The 22,765-nt window shown below is 46.5% G+C and overlaps 1 protein-coding gene across 1 annotated transcript in view; it reads left to right on the top strand.

The window, feature by feature from the left end:
* The window catches only part of UQCC1 (ubiquinol-cytochrome c reductase complex assembly factor 1), a 180,355-nt gene that overhangs the window by 43,267 nt on the left and 114,323 nt on the right, over positions 1-22,765 (top strand). Inside the window, exons 5-6 of the mRNA XM_090064074.1 lie at positions 4,511-4,618; positions 15,984-16,056. Coding sequence (XP_089920200.1) covers positions 4,511-4,618; positions 15,984-16,056 — 181 coding nt within the window. The remainder of the gene's footprint in view (positions 1-4,510; positions 4,619-15,983; positions 16,057-22,765) is intronic.

The following is a 22,765-nucleotide window of genomic DNA, read 5'->3' as shown; positions in this document are numbered from 1 at the left end:
ATGTCTACTGTGCATGCTCAATATGTATTTTGCAGGGCTCGTACCTTTAGGCAAATCAAAGATAGTCAACTAAGGTTAATGCTGCTGTGCAGGTGAACAGGCAAGTGAACATTCCTGAACTAGTTTCAGAAATAGACATAAGGATTGGCAATATCCACACCATTTTACATGATCACCTGAATTACTGAAAAGTGTGTGCTCATTGGGTACCAAAGCAACTGACATGTGCATGAATGACAGTGTATGGAAGAGTGTATCCAACTTCTACAATGAGCAAGGGACAAAAGTTAACGGTTCCTCTTGTGCATTGTCACCAGGAATAAGGCTTGAGTCCATCACCATGATCCTGAGAACAAAAGGCAGAGCATACACTGAAAATCACATTATTGCCACTGCCCAAAAATTACGCATTCAGCCAACCTCTGGCAAGATCTTGCTCACCTGGTTTTGGGATTGCATGGTGTACCAGGAGCTGCTGCTTGGGATGGGAAGGGTGCCTCCTTGTGGCTACTGTAATCCTTCCTGTTCCACTTTGGTCTCAGTTTAGGTGCCACCCTGTCCTCTCCTGGCATGCCCTTTGTTGTTAAGAATGGGAGGCTGCCTCCAGAGAACCAGAGTGTTGATCCTGGGTGTCCTGCCCCCAAGTAGTCTGGGATTGTGATAGTCTAGTCACAGTTCATAGGGCTTCTGGCAACCCATTAATTCAGCAATAATCTAAGCCTTTCTGTGGGACATCTTTGGTGTCTTCCTTTCCTTCCGTTCAGCCACTCCCATTCCTCACAGCTTAAACAGCAACATAAAAGCAACATCAGGTGCAGCTGGGTTGTCTTTCTCTAAGCAGCCTTCCTAGGCCTCTACTCAATATTTCTGGCTTCTCCCAGCTCAGGCTGTCCTGGGCCTACTCACAGTTCCTCCAGTCTCCTGTGTTGCTTCTCCATTTGGCACAGGGAACTCCTTCAGTTAGCACAGCCAGGGTCAGTCTCCAGTTCCTCACACTGCTTCTCCCTCCTTCCAGCAATGAGCTGCTGCTTCCAGCTCAGGTCAGATTGTTGTCTCTGCCTCTGGTGTAGGCTTACATAGCCCACAGGAACTTGCTGTAAAGGCATAGTCCTCAATTTGTCACTCTCTTATAATAACAGTGCAGGATCCCTTGCTACACATGCAACCTCTCCTTGTCCATTTCATGGAGCATAGGGTCACAATCAATAGCAATACCTACTTCTGCATTCTTCAAAACCACCTGAAGTCAGCTGTTCAGACCAGATGGTGTAGAAGTCTTATACAAGACGTTCTTATTCAGCATGATAGTGTGATGATTCATGGTGGAGGGGTGACATTTGAGACTTTGAAATCTTGCAACATCTATCCTACAGTCCTGAACTTGTATCAAGTGAGTATCACCTGTTTGGACTGTCGAAGGAGGCCCTTTGTGGATGCAGATTATCGAGTGATACAGAAGTGCAACTCATGGTGCAGGAATGGCTGTCACAGCAACCACAAAGCTTCTTTGAGGATAGTATCAAGAAACTTGTGACCTCCTGAAATACCTGTATTGCAAAGTCAAGTGACTAGGTAGATAAGTGTTGTGGTCCAGTAAATGATTGTCGAATGCAAAATGGTTTTATTTTGAAATTGCTGTTAGTTTCTGAAACACCCTAGTAGTAGGGTTAGCTTGAACTTGTCTTGACCTGTCAGCATTGTAAGTGTCCAGCAGTTGGGGAAGGTGCTTAAGCAGTGTAATTTCTGTGACCCATGGGAGATTAGGAACTCTCTTGACCTAGAGCTGTTCTCATATGACAGGGTCCTTAGGTGTACCCTCCATTGACTAATTATGAAAATTAGGCTTAGGCAATCTGGGCATAAATATATGGACATAGAACCTCATAATACTTGTATAATTAATACATTAACATAATTTTATAAAAGATACATTTTGTTAGTTGAACAAGTTGAACTAGTTTTTATGAGATAAAGGTAACTATGTTATATATTTGGATCTCTTTGAGGCCTTTGTAGTAACACTGTAATAGTTTGATTAAAAATTAATGCAATAAAGATTTGGTATGTTGTATATAAAATAATAGATATCAAATTTATAATTAACTGGAACTGATTGTCCCAAACTGTTTTCTCAAGGGGTCCACCAAAGCTATGTTATTAGTATAATATATTTTAATATATTAAAATAGCAATCTTGGATAAACTGTAAACATGGTGCTGAATAAAATACACAAATTGATATAGTAATAAATATTGATGAGAAAAAAATTATAGTTTTGATTTTGATTAGCCAAGAATAAATTCAGGGAGTAATCAGAAGTAGGTTTCTAACCATCAGGGGAGTGAGATTTGTAGAAGAGCAATAGGAGTAGTGTGACTGTATAACCTAACGACTGGTGAGAGAGAGCTCAGTCACTTTGGCTAAGTACAGACAGTCAAAAAGCCTGAGGCTGAATTGATTCAACCTTCTCAGGTTAGTCTAAGCTGCGTAGTTTAAACCAATAAAAAAAGTGAGCAGGCATTCACTTTTGATTCCAGAAAAGCAACCACATACAGTGGCCCAGGCCAGGAGCTGGGGGGCGCTAGAGCATGCCTCTTTGATCAGCTGGAACAGACAGTTTGGGCCAAGGCTGGCTTGCCCACCTGGCAGCGGGGGAGAGGGAAGACTTGCAGGGTGGTGCAAAGCATCCTGGGATGTTGGGGGACTGTGCATTAACTTGAATCTGAAGGGAATCTGTGACAGAAGTTCAATAAATAGATACATTTAATCTAATTCAGCTAAGTCTGATATTACATCGGGGTGGGCAAAATCTGCCCTGCAAGGCCATTCTATCTGGCCCACGGGGCCCCTAAAAATGTAGAAAATTAATATTTCTCTGCCCTTGGTTTCTGTAAAAAATTACAGGAACCAAGGGTAGTAGGACCCAGGGGAAGCCCAGCGGGCTCCAACAACAGTGGGGCCTTCCCGGCCCCACCTCCCCAGGCAGAAGCCCCTCCTGATGCTTTTGGCCTGGGAGCATGTGGCTGCCCCATGCCAAAACTGCAGAGAAGTGTGGTGGGGAGGAGAGCGGGGGGGGACCCTGGGCAGGGAAGGAGCACCTGGGGAAACAGCCCCTTCCCCGCCCTGTGGCTGGCACCCCACGCTGCAGCTACTTGCAGCCCACGTGGAGCTGCCTGTGCCTGTTCTGGACAGCCCTGGGGGCTGCAAGTGGCTGCAGCAGGGAGCACCGGCCATGGGGCAGTGGAGGGGCCACTTTTCCCCCCTGCTGCTCAGCTTTTCCCTGGGCTCCTTCCCTGCACAGAGAAAAGCGGCCCCTTGCCCGCGCCATGGCTGGCGCTCCCTGCTGCAGGCACTTGCAGCCCACTCAGGGCGTTCGTAGCAGGCACAGGCAGTCAGCCCCAGGCCGGCTACGAACAGGTGCAGTGTGGGGCACCGGCCACACGGTGAGCAAGGTCTGAGACATACATGTCTTTTTGTCTCAGACAAGCACAGCTACCAAGTACACCCCTGAAACATGGAAGATGTTGAATTTTAGCCGATTTTGGATTTTAAACTTCATTGCAGAACAACAAGGAAGTTTTTTCACCTCCCTGCTGGCCATCTGACACCTCTAGGGAAGGAATTCTACCTGATCAACACATCAAAGAGCTACTCAATACAACTCACAGAAGACATTCTCATGGACCCAGAGGGATAGCCTTCCATCTTCAGCTCCCTTTGTGCAAAAATGAAGATTATTTCCTACCTATGGGGACTTTTTACCATCTTGTACCATCAACACTTTTCCCAGAGCCTGATGAAGGAACTTTGATCCTGAAAGCTTGCATAAAAGGACAGTTTTCTTGCCATTTTTCAGTTGGTCTAATAAAAGGTATCATTTTGGAACCAAGAGTTTTAGTTTTTTGTATGTCTCTATGGCACTTGTAGCACTTGTGCCTCAGGTTGGCTGAAATTATGGTTTATATGTCATAGAAGCCATAGCTCAACTACAATTTATAGGCACAAAGTAGGAATGAATGGCTAAAACTCTTTCCTTTGGTATGCCGAAAGTCAGATCAAATAGCTATTAAAGATCCCTTATGGCCTTAATGTATTTATATTCAAATATTCATGTGCTCATGTTCCCAGTAAAGAACTACTTAGATTCTGGCATTTTTTAACTTTCAAGTGCTTGACTTAAGAACCTAAAAATTCTTCTTATGTTGTGGTATTGTGTATCTGTTTAAATAGTCTTTGCCATCACACTGTTTAATATATGGTTTAGGGTTTTATAAAGTATGACTGAGTTGCAAGCATATAGATTTTCATAATTTGGAATGAATAGTAAGGTCTAAATACGTGAGGTGTTCTTGTGAGTGCTGCTGTTATGCATGTTTTGTGGGCTCTATCAAGCAGAAGAATAAGTTACAAAAAAGTTAAAATTAGTATCTTATTTCATATTTTATTTCAGATTGAATTTCTGGAATGAGAATATATAGCTCTATTTTTTTATGTATTCTATTTTTACAGCTTTTTGCTACACAAGATTCCCTGCAGCCATATGAGGAAAGAGTGAGCATCTTTACAAAAATGATAGGTGCACTGGGATTCACAGGACCACTGAAGTATAATAAATGGGTAAAGAAGTTATTTGGATAATCTTAGTATTTTCCTCTTGTTTTGTTACTTTCTGTCTGCCTTGAACTAAGTTCTCCTTGAGATGAGAAAGATAATATTGTGGACAATTCATTTCATGTTACCCATATCATTTAACTGCTTATGATGTGCTGAATAGTAACGTAAGGATTTAGAATTTAACTTGCCTTGATGGATGCACTAAACTTCCTTTGACACAAGCAAAATCATTATTAATTTGGTGTCTGAAGGAATCCTAAACCTCTTTGGGTTCCCTGAAACCTATTTACTCATCACTTTATTCACTCATCAAATTTTCCAATTTATAGTGACCCAACAGAAATGAAAGCTTGTGACTGATTCTATTTTGAAATGTTTTTAATGTATACCTGGACTGATATCAAAAGGGGCGAGAGGAAGTGGCTGCTTTGGAACATGCAGCTGTTACAGTCTCACTGCTTCATATGCACAAACCTGTAGCTTTGCAAGTGAGCTAAATTGCCTCAATTTTAACTGTGAAATGAAACATGGTTAAACTTGGAGTGGTTTTGCTATGTTTGTATTGCTACGGTCTTGCTCACACGATCAGTTGCTAATCAACTGTTAGAGTGGAGCAGCCTCCCTTGTATCAGAGCAGCACCAGCTCCCTTTACCCTTTTGAAACCTGTACAAGTTCATGTTTATCAATGCCCTTCATGGCCGAAAAGTATTACATGTTGTTTCAGAACACAGAACTGGAAGGGGTCTCTTGGGCCATTATTATTCCCCAGCAAGGGCGGAGCACACTGCCTTTGCTTTGTCACAAGAATCTAGTTTGTGCTAGATTTTGAGAGAGGATGGTTTTGTTTAGATGCTTGTTACTTGGGCTGGCCACAGGCTCTTCATATGTTCTTGGCCAAACTCCAGCTCTTCCTTCCTTCCCTAGCAAAATTTTTCTAAGTTTCTACTCTTAGGCTTAGACCTTGTTACATGGTATTTTTGGGCAGCTCTTGGAGCTCTTAACCCCTGGTATTAACACCTGAAACTGGTTTTAAGCACTTTTTATGCTGCTCAGGCAGGATAAGATGGGCAGGACTATCTGTGATCCCTTAATGTAAATACCCAGTCGGTCCCTCTCCCCCACTGGCCTGGATTGGGCCCACTGTTCCTGCCTGCCCCCCCCGCCCCACTCACCTGATTACTTGTGGTTTCCCTTGTTCTTGACCACAGGGGAGCAGGCAGGGAAGGGTTAAACTGCCTGCTCTCTAGGACAGACTGTGAATGCAGCCACAAGTAAGTAAAGGAGTGGGGGCAAGGGGAAGGATTGAGAGCACAGAGGGAAGGCCAGAATCAGAAAGGGTGGGAATCTTACCTTTCAGTCTTCCAGGTGCCTGCTGGCCTAAAATGTGACTGCTCCAAGCTTGCGATAACATCAATGCCAATCAATGTTTGTGCAGCTCACAGCACAAGGTGTAACAAGGCCCTTAGTCTTGGTCTTTAATCTTATTTAGACTATAAAGTCTGTTGGCTGGCCCTGATCATTGCTGGAAATTCTAGGTATTACCATAATAGAAATAAAAATAAGAATTTAAGTGCTGAATCTTTCATAGTAGACCTTAAGCTAGTCTGAAATATAACCCAGTGGGGCGAACATGGGTGCTCCCCAGCCAGCCACAGTGCTGGTGTCCCACTGCCTCTGGGCATGCTGCCTGCCTACCTTTCCTGCCACACCTTGCTGTTAAGTAATTATGATCTTAATTAGGTGGGAGGCTGCCCATTGAATGCCCTGTTCTCCTGGGCCTATGTATACAGCTCCAACCACCCCTGTACTGCATCCCAAGCCTCGCAGGTGTTGCTCACAGCTGTGCTAAGCCTTGGCCTGAGGCCAGGCCCAACTCATTACAGTATTGAATCTTATTCACTCTGCCCTTCTAGGACCACATTCATACCACCTCCCTCTCACAGTGGCCTCTCACTGTCCACCGGCTCTCACCCAGTCTCTTTCATCCCCCCCTTCCTGGGGCTCATGTGTACTGCCCCTTCTCTCCTAGGGGCCACATTTACCCTGCCCTCATGTGGAGGGTCCTCAGGCTTGCTACTCTTCACTCCCTGGCCAGGGAGCGTGCAACCTTTTGGGCATCTCCCACTACCCTCATCTGAGCGAGTGCTGGGCGGTTCACAAAATGCTATGCTGAGTCTGCTCCTGGTCTTGTAGCCAGGTAACTTCCCACAGGTGCTCTCCATCAAGGGACTGATGATGGCTCACCCCTTGTTCTCCTCATGTCTCCACTTCTGCTGCCCTCCAATCGGCCTCTGGCCCACCTGCTGCCTCAGGCACCCAGAGGTTTACCTGGACCTAACTCAGGCCCTCATACTAGCAGAGCTTTCACTTAAGCCCCTGTGCTCAGGGCCCGAACTTATGCTCCTCACTCACCGGGCTTCACCACTGTCACTCTACTCTGCCACGTTGTCTGGGGTCAAACACCCCTGCAGACTCAGGTGTCGCTCGTCGGCATGCCTGGCCCACAACTTGTCCTTCTCATCAGGCCCTCAACTGCTGGTGCCCTCTCCCAGGGCCCTAACTATTCCTCTCATGGGGTCTTCCACCCCTTCAGGCTCAGGTGCTTCTCAAAGTTCACCTGGTGTCCTCTCCAGGGTCTTCCACCCTTTCAGGCTCAGGCGCTTCTCAAAGCTTACCTGGACTTCACTACTCCCCTTCGGGGTCTTGAACCCCCAGTGGTCTCAGATGTCCCCTAGGAATGTCCCTGGCCCCACTACTCCCTCTGTTGTTAACACTGTAACCCACCGGGTGGTAGGGGCAGGTGTTTAGGTGCCCCAACCCACCTTTCACTGGGATGGTCCTTGAACCTTGCATTTAAGTGGCCCTGCCCTGCCACAGGCAGGACCACCAGGCCTCTTCATCCCAGCAGGGTGCAGTTTTAGGTCATGCCCAGGACTAGGAGCCTCCAAGCCATCCTATAGCTCCTGCCCTTACCTCTGTGTTGTCTCTGGAGCAGCAGCTCCGGCAGATGTTCTTTCCTCAACGCCAGGCAGCAACTGCTGCCTCCAGTCTGCTGGCCTGAGTGTTAAGATGGTCACTCATCAAGACAGGGCTGTGCCTGCTTGCTGCCTGGCCCAGTTTCTAAAGTGGCAGAGCACCATGAATGCTCTAGCACATGCCTTCCCCCTTAAAGTGGCTCCTGGGGGTGTGTTTTCCCTGCTGCTCAGCCAACAAGCTCCGCTAGAGCTTGCAACTTCCCTAAGTAGCAAGCACCCCACTGGTGCTCTGCTGAACCCAGGCTTTAAACTGATGTACATGTAACTTAGCTTCTATTATATGAAATGATTAGATATTTATCTAAAAATAAAAACATGGGTGGTCTGACCTTTCCAAATGCTTATGGGCATGTGTGTGTGAGCTGAATCTTGTTTAGAGGGGTGCTAACAATTATTATTTAGAGGGATGCTAACAATTATTTTTCAAGAGTGTGTATTATATCTTCACTGTCTGAAGAGGTAACATTTAATGGGCATTTTTACATAGGAGACGCATATTAAATGTGGCAAACTATGAAGATCTCTGCCACAGATTCCCTATTGACCTTGGGCTGATCACTTGAACTTTGCTTTTGTTTATCCCAAGTCTTGCATGGGAGAGCATACTTTACTACCTCACAGTGGTGTTTTGCGGATACATTCATTAATGTCCTTGATATGCTCAGATGTAACAGTGAAAAAATAACTGAGAAGTCTATAAATAAAACTTAATGAAAAATATCTAATATTTAATGAAAGTTTGTAAAGTCACGGTGTACATTTATTAAGAATGGGCTTGTGTGGGAATTTATTAATTGTATCCTACTAATAGTACTGTCACGGATGGCCCCGCGAGCGGCCGTGAGCTCGCGAGTGCCCCTTTGCCGTGCCAATTAGGGTGGTCTGGCACCCTCTACTCGCCCGCCACGTCTTTGCTGTTGAGGTCCAGAATGGGAGGCTGCCTACTTACACCTAACGGCACCTTGATGGTATCCCCTCCGTTCCAAAGTGGGGGGGTACTCTCACCCCAGCCTTATGGGCAAATGCGTGCCTCCAAACCTCCCCTTTAGCACGCCCCAAGCCTCGCAGCTGTCCCGGGGGACGTTGTCTGGTCCCCTGCCCCTCTGGTGCTCTCCCTCTGGCACCCTGGGCTCATCACCCGCCTGGCGCCCCTGGGCCAGGCTCTCACCCACCAGACTATTACTGACGCCCTTGGGTCTCCCTAGCTCCTCTCACCCCTCCCGGGGTCTCCGCCGCGCCCTCTGCGCTTGCGGCCCCACTCGGGGTCTCTGCCACGCTCTCCGCGCTTGCGGGTTTCCCGCGCTTGGGGCTCAGGTGGCCGTAGCTGTGCCTGGCCCCCTTGACCCTTTCCTGGGTCGTTTCTGCGCTCTTGACCCTTGCCTGTACCGCGCTCTCGGCGCTGCGCCCTCTCTGGGGCCTTATACCGTGCCCACTGCACGCCTCGCCCTCTCTTGGGGCCTGTACCGCGCTCTCGGCGCTGCGCCCTCTCTTGGGGCCTGTACCGCGCTCTTGGCGCTGCACGCCTCCCGCGCTTGGGGCTCAGGTGGCCGTAGCCGTGCCTGGCCCCCTTGACCCTTTCCTGGGTCTTTTGCCCCACTGGGCAAAGTGCCGTCCTTACGGGCCGGGGTCCAACCCCGGGCTCCGTGCCACTCCAGCACAAACAGTTGTGCCCCCCTGGCACTGTGCCCCTACTGGGCACCCGGAGCCCCCAAGCTGCTGGGGAGCTCCGCTGAGGCCTCCTCGCTCCCCTACAGCCTTACCCGGTCCTCCGGTTAACCATAACTCAAGCCAAGCCTGAATGGCTGTAACAAAACCAACAAAGAGCCTACCCGCTCGTAATGCAAACTCTCAGCCCCTCTCGGGCTCCCAGCCCTACCTCTTATCAGGGTGCTCTCGTCCCTAGCATCATCGCAGCCAGTCGGTAAGGTAAGGCTGCAACCCCCGACTCTGGCTGCTCAGCTCAGCCACAGAGCTCCTGCTCCTGTGGCATCCAGAAGGGTACTGCTAGCTAGGCTTTGGCCTAGCTGTTTATAAGGGCCTGGCCCTGCCCCCTCCTGGCCACATGACCTGCCTGGTTGCCCTAGCAACCCCCATCTGTGTTGCTCCAGGGTGCTTCAGCAGCCCTATTCCTCCTGCTAGTAGCAGGCACCCTGGTGCCCTGTTACACCTCTCTCCTTCCCGGGGCATCTCCTTAGGAGCGGAGCGCGGGAGTGCCCCGCGACAAGTACATCAAAATGTGCCTTCCATAACTCAGTTAAAATTTACTTATATTGGTAATCTCAGATTACATTGATATTTTTAATGGTCTAAATCAACTCAGTGTAAATTATCTAGTGATGGCATGATAAGAATTTAGACATAATCCAATCTACAGAATGAGGACAACATTTTGCCTTAATTTTCAGATGAACATAATCAGGTTTGTCTTTCCTATCTTCATGTTGGTTTAATCCATTCTTTCTTACTTTAAAGTGTAGCCTTAAAATGGAGAAACCACTTATCTCACCAGGTGGTCAATTAATGGATTATAACTGGTGGTTATTTTGTGGTTCCTCAGCAGAGGAAGAATTGTTGTAGTTTCTTTTCCACATGCCCCTAATCAAGCAGAGTGCTGTGAAGCCTTCAGTTCTCCCCACTACTTCTCAATGATCAGAAGGGAGAAGTTTGGAATATTTTCTCCTCTGCATATGAAAGGCAGCAGTGAGGGATCTGACTATGCTTCTTTGGCTCTGAATTATATATCTAATTTCTAGAAAATGTAATTAAGGGGTTAGTATTCACTGGCAGGAAAAGAGAAAGGGTATGTCTATGCTGACTTTGCAGGTCTGGGCATCCTATCCTTTCTGCTTTAGTTCTGTGCTTGGAGAGTGTGGGTAGGGGTTTATTTTTCACTGGGGGCCTTGAGATCACCACAGATCTAATACAGATATTCCCCTGGGTCAGGTGTGTCTAACTCAAATCTGTCAGCCGACATCACAGGTGCTGGCCTGTTGCATGCATAATTTTTTACCAAAATTTGTTATTTGCTCAGCCATGCTTACTTTGCAACGCACCACTTTTAATTATCAACAGCAGTTTTCAGAATACATCAATGTTTAAATTTGTGGTGGTATAAATGTTTGTTTATGACAAGCCTTCAAAGGTGTGAAAAAAATTCATTTAGTAAAAAAAAAAAATTTGCTATAGGTGTTATAAAGACAATGAAGAGAACATAAGAGGACTTCAGTAGGGAAAAACCCCCACAACTTTTGCGCATACTACCATCTCACAAACTACTAGCACTCTCCAGACACCTGGCAGCTCTTCACTACAACTAGATTCTTGATGTTTGATTCCAAGGAACGTGTCAAGATTCCCCTTTTAAGATAGCATTCACATGCCTGTCAGTGAGGCTTAAGCATGGTTTTGACTGTTGGTATTCATTACTAATAAGATCTGTGTTGCCCTCATATGTGCTTGCAAACATGGATAATATCCTTGATGCAAAGAACTTTACTGCTTGATAGTTTTTTCCTAGTATTAGTTAAAATAACAAATCTTAACTGTTGAGAACTTATACTTCAGCATAGTGTTACACTGAAGATCAGTGAAGTCTGTTTGCAGCTCCTGAGGGGCATTTTTCACAGTGAGAGAGAACAGGGTGCTGAAAAGTTTGACTGCTTCATGGTGCTGAAAGTCAGAGAACTGGTCCTGGAATGTGTGCCTGAGATCAGCAGTCCTGACGACCACATACTTCTTCAAACCCTCATTACCTATGATCCCAGCAGCATTGAGCAGTGACTTAAAAGTGGGGAAATGTGTTACATGGTACTGAGACATGTTTCTCTCTGAGAGCTTCATTTCAAATGCATGCAGATTGTAGTTTAATATAGGTCATAACCTGGTTCTGACCTGCATTCTTGTGTTCACAGCATTAAGGTGCCCCAAGAAGGCAAGAGATTCTCTTTCTCATTGATAAAGGGTTTTGACACAGAGAGCTTCTTGGTACGGAATGGAATGACAAACACAAAGGTCATGGCCTGTATTCATACTCTGTACTTTGCTCTCGTGTTTCTCCACAAATCCTGCCTTCTTTCCTACCATGGAACAAGCCCCTCTGTGTTGTAACCTTCCTGCCCTTTTCTAGTCCACACTTAATTTGTCCAAAGCTGTGGTTCTGCTGCTGAAAGTGTCCTTCCCTGTTGTTGTGTTGTTCACTTACACCAGGGGTGCTCAATCTCTAGCCTTCAGGTGAATTTTGGCCCACACTACCATTACATCTGGCTCTTTGGCTTTTCCACAGGTCATAAAATTTGGTAGCAGCAGGTCAGTACAGGCTTCACATGGCTGCATCCAGCCCTGCCCAGGCCATTGCTACACAGCAGGATCAGGGCTATGCCCCCCCCTCACATGTCCAAATTGGACTGGGCTGCTCCCTGTCCCTGCCCCATCCCTGAATGTCCAGTTCAGGACTGCTATGCCTCCTTCCCCCTGCCCCACCCCTTGTGTATCTGGAATGGGACCAGGCTATTCCCCATTCCCTCTCCTGCAACAGACGCATCAGGTTTGGGCTGTGCACCCCCACAGGGCCAGATTGGGCTCCTGCTGTGTCAACCCTGTGTACTGGATCGAACCTACTAGCTGAATCTGATCCATTGATGGACCTGGCACCATGCTTCTGGCCTGTGGGGCAAAAAGGTTGGGCACCACTGATTTACACTAACTCCATGGACTTCTCTTTCACATTCATATCTTGTTTGATGCCCTGAATGATGTTGTACAGCTAGCTGCATTCACTTACATCTATACTTTCATCACTTTCTGATGAAAAGAAAGCAAATGCCTTTCCCTTGGTCAAGAACTGAGTGCAAATTATCAGAGAAATCACAAACTTTGTAGGCTACTATGTTTCTTGAGGGGCTGATGTTTGCAAAAGCTTGATGCTTCTCTGGCCACACAATGTCTTCAGCCTTCATCATACATTTCTTAAAGAACAGGAAAAGGCTTTGAAGAAGTAGCTGTTTCTTGAGAGAAAATATTTGCCTGAAGATAAAATGTTACTTTTTCAGCAATGCCTCTAATTCACTTAGTTGGTCTCCACATAACTTCCCAGTCAGCTTGTCATACTTGATGCCACAGCATGACTGTCAATGGTTCTTAACATTGTATTTTTTGGAAAGAGCCATTGCTTGCTTACCAATCAAACACATGGACTTTCCCCTGTAAAACATGGCATTCCTTGTCCACTTTCCCATTCACAGATATACGTGGCTTATAGCACAGATGACATTTGCTACACTTGATTATTATATAAGAGATGACCAATAATATTATTACAAATCTGGGTATAAGTCTTGTAAATAATACAACCACTGTTTTCTAATTCTTTTTATTCTAGCCACTGTATTGACACCTTGTTACCTTGTACACACAGTCTCAGCTCTTCACTCATGACTACTGCTTGTCAGCAACAACAACCTGCTGCACTTTGCCACTTAGATTGTGTTTGGCTGCTTCTGGAAATGTCTGTGACATCTCAGCACTCTCCTTCCAGAAGGATTTGTTTACATTACCATGAACTTCCTGGTGTTCTCCTTTTTGCTCACATTACCAAGGACTAGAGAATGAATAGAGATAGGCAGGAGGAGAGAGATTCATAGATTGTAAGGCTGGAAGGGACCTCAGAAGATCATTGGGTCCAGCCCCCCTGTACCAGGCAGGAAAGACAGCTGGGGTCAGGTGATCTCAGCGAGGCGACTGTCCAGTCTCATTTTGAAGATTTCCAGGGTAGGCGATTGCACCACCTCTGGAGGGAGCTTATTGCACAGCCTGGACACTAACTGTAAAGAATTTTTTCCTAATGTTGAGCCTGAAATGGTCTTCCAGGAGTTTGTGGCCATTACTCCTGGTTTTCCCCAAGGGTGTCGTGGTGAACAGTTATTCACCGAGCCCTTGATGTATGCCCCTGATGTAGCAGTAAGCTGCTACCAAGTCCCCACACAGGCTTCTCTTTTTCAGGCTAAAGAGTCCCAGGTGCCTCAGCCTTTCCTCGTATGGCTTACCTTGCAAGCCTCTGATCATATGGGTAGCCCTTCTCTGGACTGTCTCAAGCTTTACCACATCCTTGTTGAAGTGCAGCACCCAGAACTGGACACAGTACTCCAGCTGCCATCTCACCAATGCCAGGTAGAGCTGAAGAATCACTTTGCTAGTTTTGTTGGAGATGCATCGATAATGCATGTCAGAGTATTGTTTTCCCTGCTGGCTACAGCGTAACACTGCTGGCTCATAGTCATTCTGTGGTCTATAATTACCCCCAGGTCCCTTTTGTTCATGGTGCCGGTCAGTTTGGCACTGCTTCCACATACCTTGGTGTCATCTGCAAACTTGGCCAGTGAGCTATTTATCCTTGCATCCAGATCATTGATAAAGATGTTGAAAAGTACTGGACCAAGCACCGACCCCTGTGGGACACTGCTGGCCACTTATTGCCAGGACAACGTGGATCTATTCATTAGGACTCTCTGGGTCCTACCCCACAGCCAGCTTCTTACACACCCAACTGTCTCACAGTTAAGCCCATAATCCTCCAATTTCCTTGCGAGAACATCATGGAATACCAGATCAAAGGCTTTTTGGAAGTCAAGGTATACAATGTCAACCTCTTCTCTCTTATCCAGGTGGCGAGTTACCTGATCGTAAAACGATATCAGGTTGGTAAGACAAGCCCTGTCCACGATGAAGCCGTGCTGGCTGTCTTTCAGAACCCTACCTTCTGCAAGCCTATTGCATAGACTCCTTAATGACTCAATGAATTTTTTCAGGATTTTCCCTGGGATACAAATTAAGCTAATTAGCCTATAGTTACTTGTGTCTTCCCTCTTCTCCTTCTTGAAGATGGGCACAACATTGGCTCCCTCAGAGTCCTCAGAGACCTCTACGGAGCACCATGAGTTTTGGAAGAGTTTCACCAGGGGCTCCACGATAACTTCAGCCAGCTCCTTCAGTACTCTCAGACAGAGTTCATCTGGTTTTGCTGACTTATATGTCTAATTTCTTTAATGTCTTTAGAGAGAGAGAGATGTGAAGATAGGAGGACTGAAACAAATGCAAACCACATTTATTGGCACAAAAAGAAGAAACGAGGAGCTGAGAGGAGAGGAAGAAAGAGAAAGAAAGATGAAGACAAAGAGCAGGCCCACACTGGGGATGATTTAAGTGGCCCTGACCTGGGTCAGTCAGAGAATACTGTTGCCTGATACACAGTGGTGCCACTTTCAACTCATGTTCAATGTTAAGTTCACAGAGGGTGCTGAGAATCCGAAGAGGTTGGCAACCTTTTTCAGGGGTTGGCAACCTTTTCCAAGCTGTGGGATAGAACAACCTAGCTCTGGCCTAACGTGACAGTGGGTGTCTGCTTTCTCTACACCCTGCTGGAGCTACACAGCTAGAAATTGTGCCCATGCTGCTGCTGCTTTTCCCAGCTCCCCACTCCCTGACTGCAGCATGAGTGAAGCTTCCAGCCAGAGCAGAGCTGCATCTGGGCTGGACTGGGGAGAGGAGGAGGTGGGGATGGGAAGAAGCTGGAGCAGTATGAAAGTGGCTTTCAGTTCTCTGGTCCTGGTGCAGTTCTGCACCGTTGCTGCCTCTGTCAGCCCCATTCTTCCCAGCTAGCTCGGGGAGGTGAAAGCTTCTTCCATGCTGCTCTTTTTTCCCTGCCCCAGCTCCCTTTCTACCCAGCTGGGCCCCAGCACAATTCCACTCTCTTTGGAAGTTATGCTTGCACTGCAGTCTTGGAGCAGTGTGGGGAGGGAGGGAGAAGTAGCAGTGGCACACATCCAGCTCTTTTAGTTATGGTGTAGCTCCTCACTGCTCAGCCTCAGTGTGGGTTCAGGTACAAGCAAAACAGCCCTTCTGACTCCACTGGCCATATGTTACCAACCTCTGCCCCTAAGCCCTACGTACATCAAGTCCATAGTGCCAGTTCTTCCTTTAAGGCTATCTTCTAGCACCTTATGATATTATAATATTTTACTGTAAGATTGTTTTGATCTCATATTTGAAGGAGTAACAAAACATGATGAGTCTGGTGCATCAGCAGTTTAATTTGTAAGTATTTTTTTAAAATATTTTATAAAGACATAAATAACAAGATCTGTTAGAGACGATCAAGACAAAACAGGTTCATTTCTAGTACTTACCTTTGAAATGCTTTGGGATGGTTTTAAGAAAGGTAACTTAAATGAGTGTTTAATCCAGTACATGCCTATGCAGTTTGATCAGGGAAGAGCATAAAGTCTATTAGTCAAAACTCAGTGGCATTAAATGCTGTATGTGTTTTCTTTGTCTCTAGAAAATTAAACTAGCAGCTCTGCGCATGTACACAAGCTGCGTGGAGAGGACGGACTATGAGGAATTCTTTGAAAGTAAGTTACTCTTTGAAATCTAGGATGCTGGAACCTGGAATGTCTCCAGTGGAGCATTACTGAGCAAAACTTGTAGTTATAGGGGGAAAGCTATCCAGAAACTAAACATATTAGTGTCTGTCGTGAGGACAAGGCCGACTAAAACTTGACCATATTATTTCTCTGCTAACCACTGCCTAAATATTTATCTTTTCTGTAGGAAAGGGGCAAGCTTTAGAACCTGGATTTGCTACCTGAAATCTCATGGTTTCTATGACCTCTGCCAGTAGAACCTGGAATGATTCCTCATGAGGGCTGGCTACAGTCTGAAAATCCCCTTTCTTGTATCCAAGATCATAGGTGATTGGTGCCTCCTGAGTCTGGGGGGGGCACCAGATTGCCGACTGAGGGGAGGGAGGTTCCTCAGCAGCTGATTGCCAAGCCCAGAACCATCAGCAGTGAAACCAGTGAAACTGGAAGTGCACTTCTGCTGGCACTTCTGGTTTCGTGGCTGGTGCTTCCTGGGGGGTGCACAGTCAATCTCAGGGGGTGCACGTGCACGCACATGCATGCATCCTCTCCACCTGTTTGTGATATGGTTAGTTTAGCTCACTGGGTCCTAATACCTTCAGCCCTGTGAAAAGACCAGCTGAAACCAGGATTCATTCATATGTTCACTTGCCTCCCTCTTCGTATCTCTTATGGGACTGTGCCATCTAGAAATGGGAGGGTCACTCCGCTTCTTTCTCCATTTCAGAGGTGAAACTAACTAGAATATAAGCCAGGGGCAGGCAATTATTTCGGGTGGAGGGCTGCTTACTGAGTTTTGGCAAGCTGTCAAGGGCCATATGGGTAGCCCCGCCCCTTAACAGGTGCCTCGCCCCATGATGCCAGCTTGGGGCCAGAAGTCCCGCCCCCTGACCTCTGAACATTGCCACCCGAAGCCTTTCCCTTTTCCACCAGAAATACTCCTTTCAACAAAGGGTTTTACCATCCAGAACCAGAAAAACACCAAATTATATTATAAAAATCAAACATATACAACAGGGTTGGCAATCCTCGGCACGTGGGCCGAGCATGGTACGTGAGGCCATTTTGCTCTGCACACCATGGCCAGCCCTGGCTCTGGGTAGCTGATGCCCATGATGGAGCCTGAGCTGCTCCCAGCTGCCTGCTGGGAGCAGCCTGGGCTCCCGGCTTGCAGCAGCTACCCAGAGCCGGGGCCAGCTGCAGCTAGGAGGCTGCAAACAGGTGTGCCAGGTTCTGGAGCCCAGGCATCAGCTCTGTACCAGCGTGTGCATGTGCGCCTTAGAACGGGCAGTGGGGGAGGGGCCTGAGGCAGCGCAACCCTGGTCTCTCCCTCTGCTCCCGGCACAGAGCTGGTGCCTGGGCTCCGGAGCCCAGCGCAGCTCTGTGTAGCCAGCCTGGGCTCTGGGCAGCTGCAGCAAGCAGCAGGCAGACTGCAAACAGCTGTGCCAGGATCCACAGCTCCAGCATCAGCTTCATGCTGGCGGCAACTGTGCCATGGGGCTTTGGCTGGGGGGCAAGGGGCAGCAGGGATGGGGGACAAGGGCTTTGGCTGGGGGGCAAGGGGCACAAGCAGGGCATCCTGCCATGTACCCGTTGCCCTCACTTTGTTTTTCTGGTATGTTATCACTATGGCACCTTCCAAGGTAGGCATTGTGTTTTTCGGCACTCCAGCCAAAATACGTTGCCTACCCCTGATCTACAACATCCGTTAATTTGATTTAAAAAAAATATTTTTGTCCTGATTTACACATGTTTGTGTAGTGTATGTAGAGGTGATTGCACAATAGCTTAAAAGGAAGTCTTACTGTTGTATACTGTGGGGGTGTGGGGACATGAGGAGGTGGGTATAGGTTTGTGGGAGGCTGTGGGGGTGTGGGTATGTGCGGGAGAGACTAGGTGGATATGGGGGGTTTGTAGGGGGTGGACAGGTGTGTGGGGTGTGGGTATGGCATGAGGGATCATGTGGATGTGTGTGGGTATGGGGTTTTGTGGGGGACTAGAGTAGGGTGGCTGGGGTGGGTGAGGGGGTGTGGGGGTCTACATTATGGCAGTGTGAGGGGGGTGTGGGTGCAGGTGTATGGTGGGGCTGTTTGTGGGACTCATCCTGTGAACACACACACTCTCCCTTTCTCTCACTGCACGCACGCACGCAGTGTGCTTCGCTCAGTAGACACATACTCACTCTCTCTCTCCCCCCCTCTTTCTGTCCTTCCCTCATTGCTCTCTCTGTCTCCGTCTCCCCTTTCCTTATTGCCTGGATGTACTCCTTCCCCCCCACCCATGCCTTGGGGTACCAGTGTGGCCCCATGCTCCTGTGGTCCAGTGATGCAGCCAGGGGTCACGTGGTGCTGGAGCAGCAGTGTGCAGGGAAAGCAACTGCAGACAGAAGCTTCTGGGTGTGGTGGGGGCAGGAGGTGAGAGGGGGTTGGAGGTGGGGCGGAGTTGGGCTGGACCTTCTCCTGACTCCTGCCAGCTTCCCCTAGGTCCTACTGCCCCTGGCTCCTCTCATCTTTGACAGGCAGCCAGGAGCAGATAACTATTAATTTTCAAAACTTCTTAGGTGTCTTGTGGGCCAGATAGAATGGCCTGGCAGGCCATAGTTTGCCCCACCCCTGATATATAGGCCCTGCATCCTACTCACTGTTGTCTACTCACTCAATCCACAGCAAGATAAGGTCCTTAATGGGTGGGATGGTTTGACTAAGACCAGGACACTCCACTTCCTCCTATAATATATGGGAATATAGGACTGGCAAGGACCAAGCTGACCCTTCTGTGCTGACAACAAATATTCCTTCCACTAGACCTGTGACAGGGCTGGTTCTTTTTGTGATTTTTTTTTTTATGTTTTATGTATACCAGAATAACTGATGGAAGGTGTATATGCGTCTTTAATTTCCTAAGGAAAGGGGTTCTCTGTCAGCACCAAAAACCTTTCCTGCAGGAAAGGGGCAAACATCTGGGACATACTTTCTTTTTACATGCAAACTCTTCCTCTTTTGGCAAAATTCTTTCACTTTCTTATCTAATATGTACTTGTGATGCAAGGGTTTTCTGTTCTTTTAAAATATTAATTGAGTTCTGCTGTTTACTTAGCAAAATATTTCTTTACAGAATTTTTATAATCTACCAAGTCAATCCACTCCTCTCCCCTCCCCTTCTCCCATGGGGCCAAGCCATGCCCTCTCCCCTTCCACCTTTTTCCAAGCCATGCCACTTTCCCCACACAGGGCCAGTTTGGGCTGGACTGGCCCTTACCCCACTCCACATGGCCAGATGGTGCCCATTGCACCCTCCCCAAACACCAGCTCAGGGCCACTGGCCATATCTGGACTGTACATAGCAGAGCACTGCACACTTAGCCCACCGGGGGGGAAGGTTGAGTCAGTCATCTACTTAGGGTAATTTTGTTTATTTACAAAGAACATGCACGACACAATCCCTTTAATTACAGTAGAAACAAAGAGCAGCAGGCCAGCATGTCTTCATCTTTCTCTTTCTTCCTCTCTTCTCAGCTCCCTTTTTTCTTCTTGCTTAGAAACCCTGAAGCTTGTCCCTGTTTCTTTTAGGTCATCCTCACACCTTCTCTTCTTTTCTTTTTTGCTTCAACACACAGTTTGCAAACCCTCCTATCTCTACATCGACAGTGTGGAAGATTAATTCATCTAGGTTATCCTAGGCCTTGCCATGCATTTAGGAACATGAGTGGTACTTCCTGTTGTCTAGAGTATTTTTTACTAAGCAGAAGGCCTTAGTTACTTCCTTTGAGGAGCCTGACAGAATTCTTTGTTTTAACCGATGTTTGCCATTCTATAGGTATAAGACCACCTACCCCAAAATAGCAGCAAATCAAATGTTCATATTTCCCTGTATGTAAATGAATAGTCCTCAACCTGCAGACTTCAATTTTATAGCACCATTTCCTTCTTATAATTTGAGTGTATATTAGGTTTCATTGGTTGACAGGAACTAGTAGTTGGAGACTAATATGACAGTTTCCTCCACTTTTCTTCCTGCTGCAGCCCTGGGAGTGGCTGATGCCACCTGCCTGCAGCCACTGGGCTACGCCATGCCCCAGCCCCTCTCCCTCCCTCACCACTGTGGGAATGTATACCTATTTGTTATCTTATGAACTAGGTTCCCTTTATTTGAATTCAAATTATGTGCAGTGTTCCTGGAATGTATGTACTGCATAAAGCAAGAGAAACCTGTAACTGTTATGTCTGCATGATCCTGTAGCAGTAAAGTTAGCTAAATAAGCCCTAATGTGTCTATGAATGAAAGAGGAGCCATTTTGCTATACTTTCAGTTCTACAGGGTCAAGCAAACAGAGCAGTTATGTAGTAATGGCATGTATGGGTATCACTGATACAATTGTTAGGTCTATCTATATCTTTACCTGATACCAGACAAATTATTCTTAAGGTTTAGGCTCCAACAAGGTAAGGGAGAATGAAGGTTGCGTGTCCAAAGCATTTTGAACTTTGAAGGTGAATTGTTACCATGAAGATCTTCTGCCTGTGTATGTGTCTTTTAAATGGAAAAATGTTAGCTTGAGAATTTCTGAATTAGTATCAGATCTCTTTTAAAAAAAAAAAGGGCAGTTATCTGTGGGAGCCCTTTGGCTCCAAGTTTCATTATTAAAGTGTAATATTTTTGAAACACAGACACAAAGTGAAGAAGAGAGAAAATACTTCTCAGAAACTGTGGCTGTTGTCCATTCCTTTTATTGCAATTGCTGGCAGAGTGTAGCTGCAACCTGTGGCCAGTTTGATATGCTCTGTACCCTACTTTATGTATGGTCTCTGACTACTGTAGGCCACTGATATTCATCTGGCTAGTCTGTGGCAAAAAAACTTTTTTTTTCTTTTTTTTAAGTTGAAATTGTGGTAATAGGCAACTCTTCTAATTTATCAAATGGCTTGCTACAACAGGCTACTAGCTTACTTCTGTCCTTGCTGGTTAAGTTAGATTCTTACTGGACAGAAGGAGAGAGAAGGAGTATAAAGAAAGATAGAAATTGACAGTGTTAAAAAGGGCAGTAGCAAATTGCTGATAGTCGTGGTGATGTCTAGTTCCTAGGTGCGATCAGAAAAAAACTTTTCGCCATTCCATCCTCTGAAGACTTTTTGAACCTAGTATTTTAAAGGCAATTTTTTAACACCTTGGACAAAAGGTGCCTAGTTTGTGGGGGTTTTTTGGACCAGATAAGAGTTTAAGCTATCAAGGTCAGGATAACTCTGGTCTCATACTTTCTCACTCTTTACTTTCTCTTTTAGCATCTACTCTCTGCCACTGTGACACAGGATACTATGCAAAATGGACCTATGATCTGAGCCACTAAATGACGGTTCTTATAAATAAATCCATTTAACATTTAAAGGGTATCAGTTTGGATTTTTTACTATATATTGTGTAACCAGGCATGCTGGCAAACAGTTAACTTTTATTTATTTGATGTGATTTTGATTTAGATCCTGCCCTTCCCAAAAAAGGCACAGGATAGCTTGTAAGACAAAATAACTTATAAAAGATGATAACATATTTTAATAAGGTAATGTGACAAAACAAAATACCTCTGAAATAATAATAAAACATCTACCCTACCTCACCCATTGCCACTCCACTGTTTCACTGTTCTATATTAGGCCCTGTGGTGTTTCCATCTCAAGTAGTCTTCCGCTTCCCTTACCTTAGCACTAAGTACAGTGGTTTCATTCCTGGCATGGATCTCTCAAATCTACCCTTTTGGTGTGGCTTGACCACTTTCTCGTACCTTTATGGCTGTGCATCAACCTCCACGAATTCAGAGAACCTAGGTATAGCACTGCAGTCTTCTGCTTCATGAGCTCCTGCAACAACGAGACAGTAGGGCTTTGCGAAACGGAAGTGTTCCGTTTTGACCAGCGTTTCAACAGAACAGTGTTTTGTTTTGACTTTTGTTTCAAGCTGTCTTATAGGGCTGTGCAAAATTTCACCACCAGTTTTGTTTCAACACTGTTTTGAGGTCGAAACAGCAAAATCAAAATGAAACAGATATGGTTGAAACAAAACGAGGCAAGTCAAAATGCTTCGCTGTTTTGGCACTGTTTCGATGTTTTGCCAATAGGCTATAATGGGGAAGGTTGAAACAGCCTATAACTTTGTTGTTTCTGGCCAGATTGGGATAAAACTTGCAGAAGTGGTAGCCCCTTCTGAGGGCATAAAATGAGCCAAGTTTCAAGAAGATAGATGCAGGGGGTTTGGAGAAACTGCACCCCAGAGTTTTGAGAGAAAAACTCACGTCACGTGTATGTGTTAAGCCACAGGAGGGTCAAAACTACAGGCATGCTAGCCCCTGCTGAGGCCACAAAGCCTATCACATTTCAAGGAGATAGGTGCATGGGGTTTGGAGAAACTGCACCCCAAAATCATGAAAGCAAAACTTGTGTCATGTAGGTGTTAAGACACAGTGGGGTCAAAACTGCAGGCATGCTAGCCCCTGCTGAGGCCATGAAGCTTGCCAAGTTTCAAGGACATAGATGCAGGGTGTGGGGAAACTGGACCCCAAGCAGCGGACAAGCAAAACTTGTGACATGGGTGACGCTGTGTGTTAAGGTGCACCAGGGTGAAAGCTGCAGGCCTGCTAGCCCCTGCCAAGGCCACAAAGCCTGCCAGCTGTCAACAAGACAGGTGCTGGGGTTCTGGGTTTTGGGGCCCT

The sequence above is a fragment of the Crocodylus siamensis genome, chromosome 10 (genome assembly GCF_052110815.1).
Source record: "Crocodylus siamensis isolate JL-2025a chromosome 10, ASM5211081v1, whole genome shotgun sequence".
NCBI lineage: Eukaryota > Metazoa > Chordata > Crocodylia > Crocodylidae > Crocodylus > Crocodylus siamensis.
The sequence above is the reverse complement of the archived record's forward strand: the minus strand, read 5'-3'. Positions and strand labels throughout refer to the sequence as shown.